This window comes from Pseudopipra pipra, chromosome 5, assembly GCF_036250125.1.
Source record: "Pseudopipra pipra isolate bDixPip1 chromosome 5, bDixPip1.hap1, whole genome shotgun sequence".
Taxonomy (NCBI): Eukaryota; Metazoa; Chordata; class Aves; order Passeriformes; family Pipridae; genus Pseudopipra; species Pseudopipra pipra.
The window spans coordinates 35,151,720-35,174,951 of NC_087553.1; the positions used below are offsets into that span (position 1 = coordinate 35,151,720).

Sequence of the window (23,232 nt, forward strand, 5' to 3'; positions counted from 1 at the left end):
TACAGTTGCAAAATGCATTGATTTTTATTTTTCCTTATAGACAATTATCCTTAATCTCATCATTGCACTTGAGACAGCTGGATGAGTAAAAAGCTGTTAAAATTGCATCAAAAGAGGCAGAGCTGTTGACAAAAAGAGTTGGATTCTGAACTAGAAAAGCCATTACTTCCTTTAAAAATAGCTAAGACTGTCAAAGGAATGCATGTATTGATACAATGTATGTATCTTTCACATCTATGTATCTTCCACAACTGATGTCACGTTAATGATTAAAACCACTACACTTCTGAGTCATATATTATTAACCATGTCTTTGGCCAGTGTTAATCATGTATTCCTTTGATGCACACAAGTACATGTCCCAAGTCATTGTCTGGAGAGAGTGTTACTTAATACGTATATGGTGAAATTCTTCATAGCTTTTCTTTTTCATATTGTTGAAAAATAATATACTGTATTTAAAACACTGTTTAGTCAATTACAATATTAAGTTGAAATATGAAGTATTGACTAAATATTGTCTTTTTGGTAACCAGTTTTTCCTGAGCTTATTTCCTGCGACTACAATTTAAGTAGTGTTCTTGTGACTACAATTTTAAGTAATGTTTCTAACTCCAAAAATTGCAGTGTCCCATTCTAATTAAAGTGCAAGAAATAAATAAATGGAAAAAACTCAGATATTAATCATACTTTGAAGTATTTTGGATAGATGGATGCATGGATGGATGGATGGATGGATGGATGGACATGAGAAAAAGATTCACAGTGCATCCTAACAAAAAACCTTTTCCATATACATAAAAATTACATTAGAGAAATAGACCTTAAAATCAGTTAAGTCATTACTAACTGAAGATATTTTTTAGTTACAAAATATACTTCATTGAACTACACCCTTCTTGTCATACCAGTAAGACTAACTTCAGGAATCAACTCTTCAGGCCTGTAGAGAACTGTCACCCTTTGGAGATACTTTCTTACAGTCAGAGGCAACTGGCTGGGGAAACACTTGTATTGCATATGCAGATTTTGGAATGTGACTATCCTGTTGGCACTTCTGGCTTCCTACTTTTGGGAACATCATGTTGTGGGTCCCCACAAGGTGCATTCATTGCCAACAGAAACTGGAAAAGAATTATTTTTTTCCCATCTTCCTTCCACTATCAAGTGCATGAACTGTCTTCATTGCTTTTAAGATATTCCTTTTAAGACATTCCTGTGAGTTAGCTTAACAAGGATGACTATTTATGCACACTGTTAACTGCTGGTGTATGCGAGCTGATGCAACTTTGTTTAGAACGCACTGAAATAAAAAGTTAATTGAATCATTTCAAGTTCTGTGAAGTTGAATTACTTTGCGTTTTCAACAAACTAAGAGCTGGCAATACCCCTTTTTGTAAATTTACTGTCATCTGCATATTTGCAATTATAATGGTTTCTGCAGTATTTAATACCTATGAGACATATTTACCTTTGTGTTTTATGTGGAATTGTGATATTTCAGGTTACATTAAAGTTAGCCTTTTAGCACCATTTGCCATTGAAATATAGAACATTTTGGGGGAAGGATTTAATATTCAGAGGAACTAGGAGGGGGTTGAGTATTTCCAAGCTGGAATGAGTTTGTTGCAGTTAAAACCTATAACATGTTCCTTACACACTAAAAGGAAAATATTGCTGTCACCACTCCTTCATTTGTATTTTGAAATGGAAACTCAGCTCAGCTTCCCTCTGACAGGGATGTGGTGGGTCCCCAGTACAGAAAGGACATAGATCTACTGGAGCAAGCCCAGAGGAGGGCCACAAGATGATTAGAGAGATGGAGTACCTCTCCTATGAGGAAAGGCTAAGAGAATTGGCATTTTTCAGCCTGGAAAAGGGAAGTCTTCAAGGTGACCTAGATGCACCCTTCCAATAGGATGCACTGTGTAACTATCTATGTATTCTGAGTTGGAAGGGACCCACAAGGACCATCGAGTCCAGCTCTTAAGTGAATGGCCCATATAGGGATCAAACCCATGACCCTGAGTGTTGTTAGCACCATGCTCCAGCTGACTGAGCTAATCTCAGTACTTGAAGGGAGCCCACAAGAAAGTTGGAGAGAGACTATTTACAAAGCCATGAAGTGACAAGACACAGGGGAATGGCTTCAAACTGAAAGACAATAGGTTTAAATTACATATAAGGAGGAAATTCTTTACTGTGAGCATAGTTAGACACTGAAACAAGTTGCCCAGAGAAATTGTGGATGCCCCATCCTTGGGAGTATTTAAGGCCAGTTTGGATGGGGCTCTCAGCAATGTGGTCTAGTGGAAGGTGTCCCTGCCCACAGCAGGTGGTTTGGGACTACGTGATCTTTAATGTCCCTTCCAACCCAAGCCATTCTATGATTCTATGATTTTCAGCACTAATCAGAAAATCCGCTGCACTTGGAAACTGTTAAAGTTTTCCTTCCCCATTCTTGCCAGTGAGCAGTGATGCTGCTGCAATGGTGAAGAAATGGCTTTTCAAAGCTAAGTATTGTGTTTTGCCAAGAAAAATGCAATTAAATAATAAAATGCCTTGTCTATACTTGTCATTCCTTAGGAAACAAGGCTGCTGGCTTTTTGGCTAAGAGATGACAGTGCTATATTCAAACAATCTAATTTTAGGCAATCACTCAGATGTTAGGAGTAATATTTGAAGGTACCTGTTTTTCTCCCTCAGAGGTCTGGTATCTTGAGCTTCTAACTTCAAGTACTCTGAATTACATTTGAATTAGGTAAGATGTGCAAATAATTCAATTTCAGATTTCTTGGTACGGATTCGGGGTCACAGTGGCTATTTATTAATCTGTGCTGTCTCCATTTCTTCTCTGTAGAACTGGTCTTTTAACAAGTCAGGGTTCTTTGATCTGCCCTTTCTCAACTGTTAGAAAACTTGCCCTATTAACAAAGCTAAGATCTTCACTACATCATGATGGCTGTTTAAATTATATGTAATTTAAACCATATGTACATATGTTTTATGTGAATTCTTCTGGTAGCTACTAGCTCATATCTTTCTTCTCCCTTTCTAGCTATGTTTTATGAACATTTTCTAGATTATAAAAGTAGTATTTGAACTACATATTACGTACAGATAAAGTCATATGACAATTTACAGTTGCCAAATTTTCCGTGATGATATGATGTAAAATAAACATTGAAAAGCTGTATTCTTTGTTTTAGCCTCAAGATAATGTTAAACAAATTCTATTTTATTTAAATTACAAAATGTTATTAGTGTTGTTGTCAGATCCTCATGGTTTAAGTTTGGATTTTTACACTAATCAGTAAAATACCTTTGCTTTGCAAACTAGGTTCTGTATTTTTTACATATGCATTTGTCTGTATCTGTAGTTATGATGTACTCAAAAAGCTTGCTTTTGTCTGGATCTGCAGTCTTTCATGTTGCTGTGTGTGTGAGACAGAAAAAAATATACCCAATATTTATCCAGTGATGCTTTGATGTTAAATTTTTGGCTGTTTGAATAAGTGTTGCCAGGGTAATGTTTTACTCTTTTTATTATATTTCTTTTCGTTGTAGTCAGTGAAGTGTGTGCTCTTGAATTTAGTGTTTTAAGCTGTGCTGTCATCTCACTTTTACACAGGCATGATTATTATTGTTACACTTGAAAATCTTGTTGCTTGGCTAGATATGCAGAGAAACAAGATCATAGGCATCAGGAAACCTTTTCTTCCCTGGGCCATTCCTTGGTCATTGCTTGCTGCAGCATCAGGGGCTAGTAGCAGCACAGCAAAGGAAACTAGGCTTGTGGACGTGCCCTTCTTGCTCCTGATGTACAAAAGTTCAAGTACCTTTGTCATTATTTTCAACTGATTTTCAACATCAATTTCTGTTTATTTTCATTAAAAAGACAAAACTGTTCCTATGCATTCTGTTAGGAAATTTGGTCTGATTTATGCTTCATGTAGTAGAAGGGAATATTGCCTATTGAGAAAATAAATAATTTAAAACAAAAATTTCCAAAGCTTATATTTTTCTTGGAGCATTTTAGATTCGGGCTTTCAGTCAGTGGGGTATTGAGTTATAAACCAGTGTCAAAAACGACAGTTGAGAAAGAGTTTTAAAAAGCTTTTTTGGAAAAACATGCTGGTTTAATACATAAAGACACACAATCCTCAGTCTGCTAGTCTTCACTTGCAAAGTTTTATGTTTAATTTAAATCAAAATTGTTTCAGTTCTTCCCTTTACAATTAAAATTTAATTTCATTTTTGAACATGCTCTTCTTAATACTGTTTTTCATTAAAGCTTTCATGGAAAGACTGGCTAGTCTCCCTCTCTCACTTAGCCAAGTTATCAAATGTAGAAATCTACATTTGAACTACTCCTGAAGAGGAATAACCACTTTTATGTGCATTTCGTTCTAAGATAGTGTTGAGGAATACATTCAGTGCAGGTAGCTCATTGTGAGGCTGCAATGTAAGATGCAGGCAGAGCTCTGGGTGGTCAGAGCCCCAGGAAGGGGCAGCGAACTGCTGACCCCATGCATAAGGGCACAGGGATTTGTGGCCCTACCAGGAGACCGGAGACTCAGAGACACAGCAGGAGCCAGAGACTCAGGAGGAAGAGAGAGACTTTTGCACGCTTGGACTGTGAGGTTTAAAAGCCCAGGGTTTTCTTTGTTCAGGGTCCCTCCTCAGAGGCATCCAGCTCAGGTTATTATTTTGTCGTTTAGTTATTGCACCAAGATAAAATAATTCTAAGGATCTGGATGTCTGAGACTACTATGGGAAACCTGGAGTCAAGTTTGTAAGGAAACCTGGTCTGACTGTGAGTGTGGGGTGTGTAGCTGTGAAGAACTTCAGTCCCAGCTCAGGTGGTGCAAATGTGGTACGGAATGGCTCCTGGATGGTCAGATAGGGAAGTTTCCTTAACAATAGATGAACTTTGGTTTTGTATTTTGCTTGTGTAGATTTTTTGCATTTGGATTTTCTTAACTCCTTGGACTCTGTGGATGAACATATTGTTTCCCTTCCCTGGGGCAGTACAAAGAGTTGAATCTATATGTAAGCTTTAATGTAAATAATACTTACTTTTCAATCCCACAGATACACTAATTTTAGGATTCTTTCAGAGGATAGTAAAAGACAGGCTTTTGGTTTGCATCTTCCTCACTTACATCTTTGTTTTCAGAGTAAGTGCTTCCACCTCCTCTGCACTGATATCCTCCAACTTTGGTCTGTATTTCAAGGTGTAGTTTTGCTGCATCTGCCACTGCTCGTTTTTCAGATGACATTAATGTGAAGCTGAACTGATTTCTGACATCTGGCTGTTGCCCAAGGCATTATGAACAGACAGAAAAAAACCCAAATCTTGTTAATTTGTCTTTGATGCCGCTTGGCAGCATCATAAGCAGCCTCAGTTCCTGAAACTGTGTGTAAATTGTAAATGTATCACTGCACTGCTGTATGCTTGTTTGATACTAGGATGTCTTTTGGTCTCTCAAAAAACTGGGGGAAATAGGGGGTGTTTTTTAAATGCAAAGAGAAATACCACTCCTGAAGTCCGTGAATTAGGCTTCTATACTCACACAGAAAAGCCAATAAAATAAAACCAGCAAAGTGCATCCAACTAATGTACATGTATCCCAAGCATACATTATTTATACACACATGAAACGTTCCCTTCTGCCTTTGTTCGTAGAAGAAATATTCTCAGAGCTATACTTGCACAGTGCCTAGCAAAGTAATAACATAGCAGTTATAATATAAATTACTTTAAATAATAATTGCTGTAAGACAACAGGAGTTCATCTGATGGCCCTGACCTGTTCAAAACCTGCAAATGCTGTACAGTGAGACAGATTGCTTAAAAGCTGGCCCAACAGAGTAGCATTAAATCCCCAAGGAATTAGCACTACTGCTTGCCTGTGCCACTTCTATCTTCAGGAGTAAGCTGATTTTTTTCAGCAATGTCTTCTCCTGAAGGGTAACCATTTAAAAGGAACAACCAAACTAAGAAGAGTTCTACCAAAACGCTTTGCAGACTGCAGCTATCTATGTATCTGTACATGTTTTTCTCTGAGAGGACAGACTATGAGAAAACTCTATGTGCAACAATGTTAGCCATATTTGCTGGCCTTGTAGAATGAGGTTATAGTTATAAAAGTGGTACCAGTTACTCCTTTTTGTTTGCTCACACTCATGCAGAATAACTGTCTCAGAGTCGTCTACAGCCTAGGCAGAGCAGAATGTCTCTCAGGAGTGCAAGAAGGTGCTGCATTCTGCACTCACCCGGGGGCATGTTTCCTTCTGCCTCATCCTGCTTCCAGGTGATCAGTGGGCAACTTTTCCGTCTAAAGGAGACTTGATGTTCTGGCACATAGCTTCAGGGAAATGAGGGAAATACACATTACTACAAAATAAAGCTATGATTCACTGCCTTGTTTTTTTCTCGATGTAGAAATCTGAGGATTAGGAGAGGAACAGATTCTGAATAGGCTTCACCTGACTTTTATGGGGCAATCAAAGTTTTATGCTGCTGTAGAAAATTGTTTAGGCATGGGATTGTAGTCATATACAGTAAGAATGAGACTACAGGATGCAAAGTTTTCAAATTAAAGCAAGTATGATTGATTGAATGTTTTCAGAATTTTGACTTAGTTTTGCCTCTAACAAAGCTCTGACAGTGCCTGCAATCCATGTCCTGTTTTTGAGATTCTCTCTCACACAAGATCTATGAGATTTCTGAAACCTGCATAGGATCCTCAGGTGTGCTTGGGTTCTATCTATCCTGGATCTGTCAGCAGGTCTGATCTCCAGGGACAATGTGCACATTTTAGCATCAGTCTTAACACACCTTCCTAAACTGCGTTTGTCTTACTGCAGGGCAGTATGTACACATGTGTGAACTGCAGTATCTTCCTTCCCCACAGCCTGAGCTTTGATGAGAAGAGAGATTAGTATTGTAGGCTGGGGCCAGGTCTGGCAGCTGGTTGATTATAGGAGCAGGATTTCAGGGAGTGCATAAAACACTGTGTCTTTGGTTATTTTCTTGTCTTTTATTGTTCTTTTTCATCCTCTTTAACTTCCTTCCCTCCTTCCTTCCTTCCTTCCTTTTCTTCTTTTCAATGCCAGTCATCAATAAAATGACTTGGAACTAAACCTGGAACATAAATGTCAGACTGTTCACACTTCATTAGACAGAAAACAAGAGTAGTCAGCATGATTTCCACAATCCTAGTTTGAAAACCAATCAGTATAACATTCCAACATGTTCATATGGTTTCATATTTTTACACAAATTTCTAAAAGGACATTAAGGTACTGGAGCATTTCCAAATAGGGGCAAAAAAGCTGGGTCTGGAGCACAAGTCTGATGAGAGAGCTGGGGTTGTTTAGCCTGGAGAAAAGGAGGCTCGAGGGGAACCTCATCACTCTCTACAACTACCTGAAAGGAGGTTGTAGCCAGGTGGAGGTTGGTCTCTTCTGTCATGTCTCTAGTGAAAGGATGAGAGGAAATGGCCTTAGGTTGCCATTCCTGGAGTGGTTCTGATTATATATTAAAAGATTTTTTTCACTGAAAAAGTGGTCAGACATTGGAATAAGTTGCCCAGGGAGGTGGTGGAGTCACCATCTCTGGAAATGCTCAAGAGACCTCTGGATGTGGCATTTGGGTATATGGTTTAGGGGTGATGGTTGGACTAGATGATCTTGAGGTCTCTTCCAACCTTGATGATTTTGTGATTCTTTGTTTTCTGTACTTGTAATAAAAAAACATAACTTGTAGTCCAAAAAAACTTTATGTGGAGGAAATTTGGACAATTAGGCAAGGAAATATTTTCCTTTTTTGACTAAGAACTATTCAGACACTTCCTTTCTAGGCTCTTTTTATTAACTAAATTTTTAATGATGGAATGCATGTCTGAATTATTTCTGTGCCTCAGTACAGCAGAAAGGCATGATCTTGAGACATTTTAATGGCTACATGAACTCAAGCTCTGCTTCTGTGATCACTGTTCTGAATCTTTATTTGTTATAATAAATTTCTCCTATGAGAATAGTGTAAATATTTTATACTGTAATATGAGATTTTATTTTAACTATGGTGATTTTCTGCATTCACATCTTTAAATATTTTGAAAGGGATTAAACAAAGAATACTTGTATCAGTGTGATACAAGTAAACAAATAAATACGAATCTTATTTTCTCTTTAAAATGCTCACTTAATGAGGTATTATCTCACCTTGTTATGACACGTACCAGTACTGTGGCGAGTCTATCATACAGACTGCAAGGTCTGTCTTTCTACATATTGGGTTTTAAAGAATACATCTTGCCAATTCTTACATGTAGATTTAACTCTGCAGTGATAAGTAGGTCCCTGGACTTCAGTGGGAGTGCTCACATGGACAAAGCTAAGTGTGTACAGGTCAATATACATACCAGAGAGCTACTGTTGATATAGATGGCTGTAGAGGGTGGTTTCTGTTATTTCTTTTTACTTGTTTTTCTACAGACTGTCATCATGAAGCATATAATAATTATTAATTTATGTATAGTGTGTGTGCCTATATATGTACAAATATTGCTCTGAGGGAGAATTTTTTTCCTGAGAGCAGGATTATGATTATTTTCTATTAAGTAGGTTCCACTTGTCAGAAACCTAAATCATAGAAGTCAAAAAGAACTGGGGAAGATTCTGGGTTTCTTCAGTGTATCAACACATTAAATTTATTCAGTGAATATCTTTGAATTTTTCAGTAGCTTTTGATACAATTCTATATAAAACTTGAGTTTCTTTTTTATTCCCTGTCCTTATTATTGACTTAGCCATGAAATTAGAGCTGTACTGCTCATGTCATAACTGAGGGCAGGAGTTCCTGCCTTATCAGAGCTTTTACTAGGTACTTGCTAAGAAAGTTTGGGTTGCAATGATGTTGGCATTTAGGAAAATAAGGCTTGTTTCATGTGACCTGGATGGCAAGATCACTTGAAAGCCCAGTGTAACTAACCAGTTAAAATTGCAATTGCTATATGTTGTAAGCTCAGGAATATCACTGTCGGACCTCATGAATTTTCACCTATTTCTCATAGGTTAATTTACAGAATTAACTAAAACTTGTAGTCCTTCCACAGAAACTTGAAATTATAGTCTCATATGTTCTTTGGCACTATTTCTACCTAGTTGTGAAACACAGGCCAGTTTGGTGCATATGTGGGCCATTATTTGTGATTACTCTCTGATGCAGTCTTGGGAACTCCAACAGTTGTAGTTTGGCTGTGCATGCATCTAGATGGAATTTCATAAGTGATGCACTTTCTGGAAATGCTTCAGATGTATCACAGCCTCACACAAGGCTTTTCTATGTAGAAACCCAAAGAGACAAAAAGGAGACTGGAGACATTTCTGAGTCCATCATTAGGATACACCTTGAGAATCTGCCCCCTCTCCCGCATGTGCTTCATAGTAAATAGTAGTTGAAACTCTCATCCCAAGCAAGAATATATGCATGTTCTAGAGATTAATTTTCAGAATTTTCTCTCCCTGTTAACTTTGTTTTCTCCTCTGATAAACTTCAATTTATAAATATTTTCTGAAGGAGAAAGTCCAAACTGTAATAGAAAGCTTCATCAATATTAGTTCTAATAGATTATAGTTACTAAGGTACAAAGTACTAAGTTGATGCTATACTATTATCTGTATTCCTGAATGGAATAAATATTTTATCAATGTTTTTGAGAGGGGAATTGCTGCAGTACTTACACTGCATAACTTTCATAGATTTTGTGTCTCAAATGATTGCGAGTAAATCTTCATGACAATACAACGTATTTGTCTCAACATACATAGTTTGAAGACAAACAATTTTAAAATTAATGCACAAATTTTTTATTTTTTATTGAATATTTTTCTTTCTTCTTCTCTTACACTTGACACCTTAGGTCTTTTAAGTCTAGTTGGATAGGAAGTTATCACAGCTGTAAGGAGATAGCCTTACAGCATTGAAATATCAGGGATTTCTTGTTTCCAAATATGTAAAGTTCCCATAGTAGGCCTGAAGAGTCAAAATACTGGACTTTAAACCTATCAGCTGCTAGAATTGAATTAATTAGAATTCAGTATAATTGAATTCAATAAAATTAATTTTATACCTTTTGTCACTAGGTCTTTAATCACAATTTTACAAGAGGAAAGAGGGGAATATTGTTTCAAGATAATTTGAAAACTTAGCCTAAAGTTATTCAGAGAATATTGCTGTTAACAGTGATGGACAGTAAAGATTAATCAATTAATAGAGCTCAGATGCAGCAGTCAAAAGTATACAGTAGATCTACATTTTTACACGTAAGTGCAAAATTATCAAAAACTGTCATCTACGAGACATACGGATAAAGTTTATAGTGTGTGTGTTTTCTTGTGCTGAAGTATTGTTTATTTAAAACAGTGGCATGCTGACATTATACAGGCTGTATTTTCCTTACAAAATTCTGGAGCAATGGTGGTGTTAGAGATACATCTAAACATGATACGTGAACTAACCATGAAGTTGCCTTGCATGGAAATGTTCTTTTCAAAGTGAAGTGAAATGAAGTCTCCTTTAAGGAGAAAAAAAATAAGCAAAAAAAACCAAGAAAAAACCAAAACCAACAAACCAACCAAGCAAAAACCAAAGGAACGCTCCCTCAAGCAATAAAAAGCATAATTATAAAAATATTTTTAAATATTTAAGGGTGTAAATCTAAAGAAGAGAAATCTGACAGAAGCAAGTTAAGAACTTGTAAGATACATGGAGAATTTTGCTTAAAATTCAAAATTTTCTCTTTTTTATGTGACTGATTGCATCACTTTCCTCTAAAATATTGAGAGTTTAAAGCTTTTAAATATTTAAAAACTGTTATAACTGACAATGTGGAGATCATAGGAAATATGTGGTTTGTAGATGGATGGACATGGATCCATGCCTGTGAATGTGGTTAAATATACTAATAATGTGTACATTTTTGTTTAATGCAAAAGTAAGACATAATACAGTCAGGCTTAACTTCCTCATAAATTATAACAGTAAATTCATTATAAAACACTTGCAATATGTTGCATTTTCCATATGTTATGTTGTACTATCAAAAATACTTGAATAAAAAAATACTGTCTTTTTCTCTGGTTTAAATACCAGATTTACTCTACTGAATTGGTAAACAGTCACAAAAATAAAGCTTAGGTCAGTATTTACTTTGAGAAATTATAAAGCTCAACTATAATTAGCATGAACATTGTATGTATTGTTACATATGCTCTCAACAACGGAAAGAAGTTGTTTAAAGGTTTAGTCTAGAACTGTCGGTTTTTTACATCTGCAACTTTTTGAAAATTTGTGCTATTAATTTCTTCTGAAGTAAATGTTGAAATCTGAAGAAATATCATCTGGTCAGATTGCCTACTAGATAAGGTCTTTCTGAAGAAGAATTGTATGCTGGGCTCAGCAAAAATAAACAAACAAATCATGAAAAAAGAGGAAAAGTAACATTCAGTGCTAAAATACATTCTTCAGATAGCTGAAGGGTCTTCCAGATTTTTAAATTAACATAGCTTCTTTCCTACTATTTTTCCACTCTTATGATTATTTAGTGCAACAAAGAAGTCTGAGACAGCATGAAAAAATTATTAATTTAATAGGTAAATTTTCATAATAAGTTAATTTCCTTTGATGTCTTTCCATAAGATGTTTTAATTTGGGGGAGAAGATCCTACTTTCTTTAAACCTCACAAACAGGTAATTGTCTTTCTTTATGCAGAGATCTCAGATTAAAGTCAGCCATTGGAGCTATGATTATTTCTCCATACTTATCTGACTGTTTGACAGTACTTCAGAGTCCACTTCTGTCAATGCAGTGCAGAACACCAAAGTGAGTTACTATTTGGTTGTTCTCAGTACCTCACGAGCCAGGAGATGTAACAATACTTCCAATTTCTTTATGTGAATTTCAGTTGAGCCACATTAATATTCTCTTAGATCAGCTTGTTTGACTGCTAATAACATTCGTCTGTTGGTATGGTGTAATTTAAATATTCTGTAGCACTGTACAAAATTCTGTTCCATTCAGCAGAATCTCTGTTGCCCCCTTTTTCAGATGACGGTTGCTGCTGGTACGAGCATTGAGAATAACATTCAAAGGACCATATCCTGCCCTAATGTATGTTCAAAATATCTTGGTTTTTTGCGTAATTTAAATGTGAAGCCTCCTTACATGAATTTGATATTTTGTTGCCCATAGAAGCTTGTGCATCATGAGGTTACTTCACATTATATATTTCAGGGTCAATGAATATTGTACTACAAGTGAGGTCTCAGCCAATCAAAAGTACAAAATTACTGTCATTTCTTTCTATCCAGTCTGATGGTGCAGCTAAATAAAGATAATGATAATATATTCATAGTTCCATCTGCATTTACTTTGCTTCCCAGCCAGCTCAATGCTCCTGTCAGTTGAAATCTAGAACAGCAATAGACAAAATGAGGAAAGCAATGAGAGGCTATATTTATTCTACATAACCTTGTTTTAAATTGGGCTTTGATACAAAGATGTGTAATAATAAATTTGGAAGGAAGGTAATTTCATTTTTCTTGCTTAGACAAATATGTGTCATGACTTAAAATAGAAGGACAGAGGAGTTGCTATTGCTTATGTAAGGTGGAATAAAAACTATATCTGGTTAACAAAAGAAGTAAACTGTTCACTTGTAGTATAATAGGTCATTTATCTTTTTTTACCAAAACTATTCAGATAATGGAAAGCTGTTGGGCCGAAATTGAGCTCTTATATATTAATGGGGAAACATTAATGAAAATTGGGATGTACCACAGAGTAAAGAAACTATTTTATAGAACCTATTTTTTATCATGTAATGTGTTTAGTAATTTATTTTTCAGCTATAGATGATCATATTTATAGGGGAACTGGCAGAAGGAATTCTGGATAAATATTTCCATCATCATAAGTTCTTTGGAGATATAGCAAATAATCAAAGTACAAGCATAATCTGGTTAAAGTAACAAAAAGCAAAAAGAAAAAAATACTATGATTTATTATTGGCAAGAAGGGAATTTGTCCTCCATGTCTGTGAAAAAAATTCATCATCTTAAACTGGTCTTTTTTCTGGAAAGTTTGTGCTCTTAAGAGAACACAAAGAAATTTTTTATACTGCATTCTTAGAAGATACTGCATCTCACTATCTGAATCACTGTGGAATGGTTCTGAATAAATTCCTTCAATAGACCAACATTATAAATTTTTGTCTATGATTTGCAGTGTTCAATTTCCTATGCAAAGGAAAAACACTTCCTCAATACACAATGTATGATTAATCTCCAATTTCTTCTGGATTTTCAACATGACTTTAACTTCTCCAACGCAACTGTAGTATTGCAGTCTGCAATAGTACCATTTTTCATGGAAAATATTAATATGAAAAATATAGACAGAATTGCTGAGCATGGAAAAGTGCACTATTAATATTTGGTTATAGAAGTCTATGCTATTACTTCAAAATTGTTTGGGATCTTTAAGTTTGTTTTCTTTTTTTGGAAAGTACATTAAGACAGGTTATAAATAGATGCTTTCTTAAAAGAACAGAATAAAATTTCCTTGGAAAAAAATGTATCAATCTCAACAAGAAAGGGTATAAATCTTAGAACTCATTCAATGCTCTTCTAACTCCATCTCCTGATTTTCCTATCTTAATGTTGAACTTAATGTTTTTGTCTCTGCTCTAGAGACAGTGTAAGCTAGAGTCAGTCTCACCTCTTGGCTCTCTGAAGGTATCAGTCTTTCTCTGTTGACTAAAAAGATGACCTAAAAAGCCATCTTGGCTTAGATACCTTGCTTGTAGGTATCTAGATACCTTGCTTGAAATTACATAATACAAACCCTGTTTTCCCAATTTAAGATGTTTTTTAGGACAAGACTAACCTCACCTGATTTGTAGTCGCCTAAAAACCTGGAGTTCAATTGAGCTATGATGCAGACACTTTCATCGAAGAAAATAAGGTACACCATTTGAAGATAATCCCCTCTTAAAATAGCTTGGATGGATTGTCACTGAAGGCTCTTTTTCTCTCAACTTAAGCAGTAGGTTAGGTGAATATCTTAACCTAGGCATTAGAGACTATTTTCAAAGCTGAAACTTGGAAAAAAAATGTAATTCCCATGTAGGTTACAGTGGAAAATCTTGCAATCCAGTCAAAAGACTAGGCTTTCTGAAATTTCCTGAAATTTCTCCATGAACTAAAAAGAATTCTTAAATTTTTTAATAAAAAATGTTAGTTTTCACTCCTAGTATAAATGCACAAAAAATAAAAGCTTTCATGTTTAAAACTACTGTTTATTTCCTTCCAAAGGGGAAAATAGCACAGTTCAGTTATGAAGAGTGTGAAACAAGCTTTTGCCATTATTATTTGCTTATAAGCAAAGTTTTTGTCAAGTGATTTTGAGGCCTTAATTTTAAATGTTCTCTTTATAAATAGGTGCAAACAACCAAATTCTTAACTATCAATAAGGAGATACAATATTTGTTCTGTTTTGGACTTCCAAACAATTGTCGATGGAAGTTTATTGTATGCAGATGATTTTTTATGCTTCAGTTCCTAAAGTTTCTTTTCAGTTTTATCAGATTGTTAGGGCACTGGAACAAGTTGCGCAGAGAAGTTGTGGATACCCCATCCGTGGAAGTGTTCAAGGCCAAGTTGGATGGGGCTTTGAGCCACCTGGTCTAGTGGAAGGTGCCCTTGTCTATGGCAGGGAGTTGGAACTGGATGATCTCTAAGATCCTTTCCAACCCAAAACATTCTATTATTCTATGATTTTTGAATTTATAATTAATAATGACCAAACATTCTGTTAATTACAAAAGAATTCTTTTGAGAGATATAATCCCTATCAACATCTGCATGTCATTCAAATGCAAAAAGCCTTGAGCAAGAGCAAGAGGTGGAAATCTGCACTCAGCTTTTCACTAAGCATGTTGCAGGGAGGACAGCAAGGGAAGGAGGTTTTTTGTACATCTTCTCTTGGCACAAGGTCTTACTGGGGCACGATAACAATTGCAAAAGCAGATCCAGCTTCAGTTTAGAGAAACAGCGTAATTGAAAAGGGTCATCCAAAACTTGATGAATAATTACAAAGTGTTTTATCCATTCCTAAATTCCCTAGTTTCCTGATGATTGGAAACTGTTTATGTAGCTATTCGTTACTGAGTAAAACCCTTCCTCTTAGACTTTTTCCTCAGTATACTTCTATATTATGATTCATTGTTCTTATGTTAATTATAAAAAAATTGCTAAAGGAACAACTTAATGCAATTTGTCGCAGATCAGAAACAAAATTAATAAAATAATTTATTTTATTCCATTGAGTTCCAACACCACAATTACTTATGTAAACCATAGTTTTAATAATAGGCATTAAGACTGTCAAATCTACAGCCAAAACTATTTGAATACATGCTGAATTTTCAATCACTGGGCTACATTATTCTGAAATGTTTTCTAGTTTCTGGTAATTACTGTGAATTGCATAACTTTGTACTTCTGCCTATTGTGAAAGGGATAACTGTAGAGGATGACCTCAGAAAAACAAAATTTTCAGTTAGTATCTGTTGCACTGGTTCAGCATTTTAATTACATGATATTAATTACACAGTTGTAATTAACTATAAAACTCAGTTATTTAGACAAAAACACACAGGACATTTGGTTTGACTTTTCTGGCTCTTAATCTAAGACCTAAAATATACTTCTAGAAGTGCTTATCTAGAAGTAGTATTTGAAATGCTAAAACCGTAAAGAAAACATAGAGTAGATAGCTCATGAGACATATTGTCTAAAATATTAAAAAATACTTTATTAAGCCTGAATAACACCTCTTAGTGTTATTAATAGCAAATGTAAATAGGTTTTTAAATATAAAGGGTGTAAAGTATGTCATTTTGCTTTATGAAAATACACTACAAGGCTTGCAATAAAGCTAAAACTCAAGGAGAAACTGCTATGTATTCAAAATTGAGAATCCAGATATTATGGTGATTTTCAAGGTACAATTTTTTGGACAGTTTCCCACATATGAAAAAATCTAATTTGTACACTGTTGCTTAGTGAAGTTTACACCTTCCCCGTTATAGGCTTCAATTTACCTTTATTCCCACAAAAACTTTTTGTTTCTTGTTTCTTATAGTTATAAAATGTTTGCACAGCAGACACGGAGTGGAGAAATTGATATTACATACAATAATAATACACTATTGCAGGTTATTATCTTCTGTATTTTTTAGTGGGATAATAACTACTACCTTTGCTGTCTTTTGTACAAGATATCTCAAATCATTACTCACTCTGTCTATCTATCTGTGTAAACACCTTTTCTTGATAAGAAGTAATATCTGTAGATGTACGCCTAAAGTACATTGTAATATGCCTGGATGAACATTACTGATGGACATAGAGCCTTAGATGGACATATAGACTTAGAACAGTCTATAATACTTTGATATCTCAATGCCATTGCTTGATGACAGGGATCAGTGCAAGCTAATGGTCAACAAAGACAGGAAACTTTGTATGCAGATCCAGTTGCTGTGGCTGCATGACCTTGAGCTTCTGAAAAATGGTAGTATTAATACTCGTTTTCTTTACAGCTTTCTAAAGTCAACAGTGAAAATGTAAAGCGCAAAATACAAAAGAAAATGGTGGCGGATGTTAAACATGCTGTGTTTCTTCATTTAAAATAGAACTTTAGTATGTACTTCTGTAAAATAAAATTGTGCTATATAATAAACGAAAACATACTTCACTGCATATAACTGGAAAGAAAACTAATTATTTAATTTTAGTCAAGTGCAAACACAACACTATTCTTTCATGGAAAAACCACATTTGTTTTGTCTAAAGAGATAGATACCTTCAGGAATTCTTCACTGATCTAGGCAGAAGTTTTAGAGTTTTTGAGTTTAGGTTTTAGAATTCCAGCATATAAGCATAAATTTAAGCTTAATGTGCTTGAATTTTTAACATTTTTTTATTACTTTATGGCTTTAGACAAGATATAGAACATATTTATAGACATCTTCTACAGGAGCTCTGTAGGAAAACATAATTTTTTTTATATTTTGTCAAACTTGGCAATCATGCAGCATCTTATAAAATTGCTGGTTTTCATTCATCAGCTATCTTAATTCTTTACACTACATCAAGAGGTATTTTGGGAGGGTTACAGTAAGGAGAGGACAGAGAGAAAGCCTTAAAATATCAGCATATTTATTTTTCTCCTATATTAGAATGAAACTGTACTTCCAATGATTTACATTTTTTTTTATATCAAAGATTAAATCCTGCTTATTTTCATAAGTTTGTTCATGTGAATAAGCTGTGCATGTCTTTTCTTTAAATTTAAGCCAAATACCTTTGTTCTAAAGCAGAAACAATTTTGTCTATGCTCAGAACATTTCACTACATGTAGGAAGAAAGAGGCAGAAGTCTAAACACAATTGCAAACCTCTAGCCTTTCTCAGATTGCTAAAGCTCCATGAGCATTTAGCTCAACTCCCTCAGCTCTTTTTCAATATGTATAAGAATCAGGGATTTACCAGACAGTGACGTACTGCTTGAAGCTACAAACCCATTTTATGTGATCACCTGACCCTTTCAAGCATCAGACACCCTTGGCACAGATGTCTCACTTATGTTTGGGAAAGGAAAAAAATTCCTCTCTGTTGTCAAGCTTTAACCCAAACTCCATAGTTCAAAGTCTCCGGGATTTAGTTCATTCACAAATAAACTTGCAAAGTGAAAAGCAATTTGGGTTTGTTCTCCCTGCCAATGACTGTGCAGCCCTGTATTTTCAGCGTGACACTAATGTTCTGGCCCGCATTTCCCATTTCCCTGCCACAGGGCCAGCAAATCTCACTGTGCAGTTCAAATTTCTGCCTCTGCTCCAGACCTTCTGACAGGCAACCAGTTGGCAGATCTGCTGCCTGGCCAGCTGTGCTAACTGTGTTAAATCATGAGGTAGAAAGAGAAAGCGGCAATGCTTTTCAGCTGAGGAGATGTATCACTGGCAAATGTATGCTTTGGCAACAGTGTAGTGTCCTGGTCCTCAAGTGTGTGGCTGCTCACTCACGGTAATGCTGTTATGTGCACAGCATCAGTGTCCTGGCAGAGCTTTGCAAGCATTCTAACACTTTCCCATGGCATTTGGACTGACACAGGACCAATGCATTGATTTGAGAGAAATTGAAAAATGGAAATCAGGAACCTGGAGCTGTAGTAGTGCTTGTAAGGATTTGCAGGAAACAATTCATAGATGATATCTAAGTTTAGAACCTTTTTAATTTTTATATATGTGCTGGGCATGGACACCATTCCATATGGGTAGCTCTGCTTTCGATGACAGCATGGTGATTTATAGGTCCTTATCTGTTGCATCCTGGGAGAGGAAAAAACTTTAAAATCAGTACATCAATATCACAATGAAAGGTCTAGATTGTGTTCACTAGATGTTACTTGGCAGCTTTACTGAGCAGATCGACTGGAATGAAAGACCGAGGACCCTGAAGCTAGGCCCCCTCTCTCAGTGGCCCACTGAGAGGCTTAGTCATTGCTGCGGGCTGACCTTGGCCAGCAGCCACAGTCCACCCAGCAGCTTCCTTACTCCCCCTCTTCACCAGGACAAGGGGAGGAAATAGGTTGACAAAGCCATAGGTGAAGATACAGGTGGGGAGATCACATACCAGTTACCATGTGGGCAAAGTAGACTTGGCTTAGAGAAAATGAGTTTAATTTATTTCTGATTAAAATAGATCTGGACAGTGAGAAACGAAGACAAAGAGAAAATAATAAAATAACACCCACACAGTTTTTCTCAGGCTCAACTTGACTCCTTGACTCCCAACTCCTCCAGTCTCCCACCCTGAGTGGCACAAGGGATTGGGGAATGGGGATTAGGGGCAGTCTATAATAGCTCCTCTCAACTGCTTGTTTTTCCTCCTATGTTTCTCTGCTGCAATGTGGGGTCTTCTGCAGGCTGAAGTGTGGACAGCTGCTCCAGTGCCTGGAGCACCACCTCCTCCTCCTCTTCCTTCTCTGACTTTGATGTCCACACTGCATTGCTCATTCCCTTTTCCTTCCTCTCCTCCTTTGCCTGTTTGTGGGCCTGTGCGGCCCCCCATCGCCAGCACCGGGGCAGCAGTGCCCAAGACACCTGTGCAGCTGTGCTCTGAGCATACTTCACACACATAGAGCTACAAACAGAGTGTTGAGATGAAAATGTCCAGTTTTCAGACCTCTCTCTCTGAGCCACCAAATGAAGAAAAGTTAATTACCAGAGGCTTTCTCCCTCTTCTGCATACGCCACATCTAAAAGTAGCTTCCATGTTCTTTCAAGAAAGGACCTGAGAAGCACTTACCTATATCTTATGTTTTCTTCTAGAATTTGCCACTGATTTTCTGCTTTTTTTTTTGTTATTGTTGTTGTTTGTTTGGTTGATTGTTTGGTTTCCCATCTGCTTCTGAGGCACATCTTCTGTAAGGAGGCTTTCAAGCCACAGAAGGAAGATCTAGATTTGGAAAGAACTATGCTTTGGGGAGAAGAGATTTTCATTGATTTGGTAACATTTTTCCTCTGTATTATTATTGAGAAAAACCTTAGTCCTACCACCAGAAAACAGGTGGGACAAAATCTTTCCATGTCAGAGATTTAATGCATAGTTTTGTAGAGAGCAATGATGCTTCTAAATACTTTCCTTTACTACTCTTCTGGAATTTGCATTTTTCTCAGAAAAGAGGAATATGGAAGAGCCACCAGCACTTAATGACTGGGAATTAACTCATTTGGCAAAAGGCAGTTGGCAAATTCCTTTGAAAGAATAAAAGAACATCATCCATCCCAGGGTGTGTGAAAAAATAAATCAACTCAGATTCAGTTTATTTCTGTATTTAGAAATATGCTGTGTTTGTGGTGAACAGCTTTTGCTTAGTGAAGCTGGTAGGCTTTCTTTCTTGCTGTCACAACACCTTTACTGGAAATGAGGGAAGGCAGAGGAGGAAGCTCTCCCTGTGCAAAAGGGAAAAGTTCCTAGACTAGAACAAACTAACAATTAAATTGAAAAGGGCACCAAGGACTGGAAGGGGGTAAATAATGATGAGTCATTAGCGTGGAGTCTGGAAGCAGGTGGAGGATGAAACACACCAGTGGGAACAGGGACTGGTGGCTCTGTGGGAGGGACATGAATTGAGATGGATGAGAAGAGTGGAGAAGGAAGTTTCAATGGCACAGTTCTCCTGACTGAAAAGACAGATGCCAAGTTTACAGGAAAGATGTCTCAAGGAGGATGAAAGTGGGACAGAAGTGCCCCCTCATAATTTATCCTGAGTTTCAACACACAAAACTATGAATGACAGGTGGCACTTGTTATGTCTGGACATTTCTACTTCTAATTCTCTGTTCAGCCCAGATTCGATGCTCTAGATAAGGTATATCTAACATACTAATGAGAAAATTATTCATTCCACTTTGGTTTTGGGAATTTATAGAGGTTGTATTACCAAATATACCTGTGAACTCCTTAGACTTATGGATTAGTTCTAAGTCAGTGAAATACTCAATGTCACACCAAGCTGTATATTGCACTTAATTAAATATTTTAAGAGAAAGACACTAACTATTAGTTCAACCACTCAACTTGGTAAAAGTTCAGTTTATAGACAACAATAATCCTGCTACTGGCACCTAGATAACACTCTTGCACTCTTCTAATACAGCCCTTTTACTGTAATTATATATATATACACAAATACATGACATTTTGAGTGGTGGATAGAAAGTTCATTGTAATTGTTCCCCCAGCCAATAATTCTGGTTTATTAAATTACTAATAGTTGTCTGCTAGAAGAAGAAACAAACATACCCCGAGAAAGAAAAGGAATTATTTCAAAGGTCAATATTACTTAAGCACTTGTTTCATGCTTACAGCAGATTGGAGTTAAGAATAATTGGAAAGCATACTGATATTGTAAGTGACAGATCAGAGGAAAAAGCTTACACCAAACGTTATAGTCTGAGTTTCCTCAGTGCCTCAAGGATGTCACTGGCTTGAAAATGCATAAATGCTTTATAAAATAATGATGGAATATAATACTAAGGCAAGGATTAACTTGATTTGCGTTTCCCAAAGGAAATGCCAGGGAGAAAGTCTATACTGTTAGAACTGTAAACACTATATCTCAAATACAACATATTCATTTTCTTTGAGCCGTTTTCTTTGAGTCCATTAAAAGAAATTGATTAAAAGGAACATGTCTTTCAGCGCTGCATCTACATTTTCATGCTGCTGCAATATAAATTAGTTTATGTTTGGAAAAAGACAGAAATGGGAATATGATCCTTCTGTAGAGTTTGAATTTCACTTGACCTTTGAATCGCACCATTGTTCTTTCATTCATATGTAGTAAGACCATTAAAAGTTACCTGGGTACTGATACAATGAATTTTGCAACTCTCTTCTTTTTCTGATTAAATTGTAGATGCCTTTTAATCTAGGTAAGTAAAACAAGCACAAAAAACCCCCACCCACACACAATAAACTCCTGAAAAAAACGAACTAAAACAAAACAAAAAAACATCAAAAGAAAAAAAAACCCTTTAGGAAAGTTTGTCATTCATAAGTTTTTTTTGTTTGATCTTTCTTATATCTACTTTTTATGTATGCAAAATATTACTTTTTCATCTAGATATGTCCATCTTTCAGATTAGATGTTTTAGAGACCCAACAATATCAAATTATTAGCATCAACTGGTTTCTTATTCCATTGCTCTCTGTCTTGTATTTTATGTAGTAAAAGACATAATTACACAGTGGGGCATAATTATAGGGTAAGGAAGAAGTGTGAAGAGGCAGATGATTAGAAAGAAGATAAATATTTAACAATTGAAAATAAAGAACAAAAAGAAACATGTTTTGGGACAAGTGAGAAGAAAGAAACCTTATGAAGATATTTCAAGCAAAGCATCCTGTGATCTGCTAAACATATAAAACTTGCTCTCTCTTAAATACATACTTTTCTATGTGAGGAAGTGTAAGTAGTGTAGGTTTGGTCAGAGCATGTTATTTTGCCTTTACCCTAGAAGTGTAACAAGTTTCCACTTACAGTTCTTGGTGGGCTGTAGAAGAATGTGCTGCAGTTGCCCAGATCTCTGTAAACACAAACAGGCATGGCTAATTCTCATGACGGTCAGAAAGCTCATGTGCCTTCCAATAATATATTTGTTCTTATATTCTTCAGCGCTATTTTAATATATAATTCTTTTACTTAAGTGTTACACATATTTTTAATTAATTGATATGCCAGTCTGTTGTGGAAGATTACTGAAATCTGGAGGTTACTTTTGTCTTGTTACATTTCTTATCCTGGATTCATTTGGTTTTGATTTTTTTTGTTTGCTTGGTTGGTTTGTTGTTTTGGTTTGGTTTTTTTCACTTATAACACTAGTAGTTACTGTTTGCATATTTTAGTTTTATTCCCATCAGTTTCAATTACTGTTCGTATCTCTGCCATTGTTTTGTTTGCTTGCTTTCCTGCTTGCAGTTTAAAGCACTTTTCAAAGTGCTTCATTTTGCTGAAAAGAAGACGTTACTGTTAATCAGGAAAAGGAGGAATGTATTTTCTGTGTTTATAATCACAATGTTATTTTGACATAAGAGTATGGCCTATGTTGCTGGTCCACAACTCTATAAAGGAAGAGGTAGCAATCAAAGCGCTGAAGGAGAACACACACAATACAGAATACAAACTCAGCAAGCTCTAGATTCTACTCTATGAAAGTGTATCACTGAGCTCTCCCCTGGGATTGCTGTTTGTTTGTCAATGCAGGTGGCTGTGATGTCTGTCTTTTCCCATTCCAGTTGATTTATCAGGAAAATTGATTATGCATTATGTAGCTGAAGCCAATTATCTGTCATGTTGTCATGGTGACATGTTGTCACAAGTCATCTCTGACTTGTCCCTCTGAATTTACTGCCTCTTTTTTAATACGTAGTTTGTAAGTTCTTTCGGAGAGAAAACATATCTTTCTCTGTTGTCATACCACACAGTAGAATGAAATACTAGCCTTTGAGGTAGGCTTTCTAGTGCAAATTTTTAATAGTTATTTAATACGAAATAGATTTGTTGTTTGCATGAAGTGTTACAGCGTAAGA

The 23,232-nt window shown here is 36.0% G+C and overlaps 1 protein-coding gene across 18 annotated transcripts in view; it reads left to right on the forward strand.

Annotated features, from left to right (window-relative positions):
* PPFIA2 (PTPRF interacting protein alpha 2) overlaps positions 1-23,232 on the forward strand; it is a 321,066-nt gene that overhangs the window by 157,037 nt on the left and 140,797 nt on the right. For 11 of the 18 annotated variants that reach the window (XM_064655565.1, XM_064655547.1, XM_064655552.1 and 8 more), the window contains one exon: positions 12,120-12,182. The exons of the other annotated variants lie outside the window; for them this stretch is intronic. In XM_064655565.1, the coding sequence (XP_064511635.1) occupies positions 12,120-12,182 (63 nt within the window). The remainder of the gene's footprint in view (positions 1-12,119; positions 12,183-23,232) is intronic. 18 annotated transcript variants of the gene reach the window in all.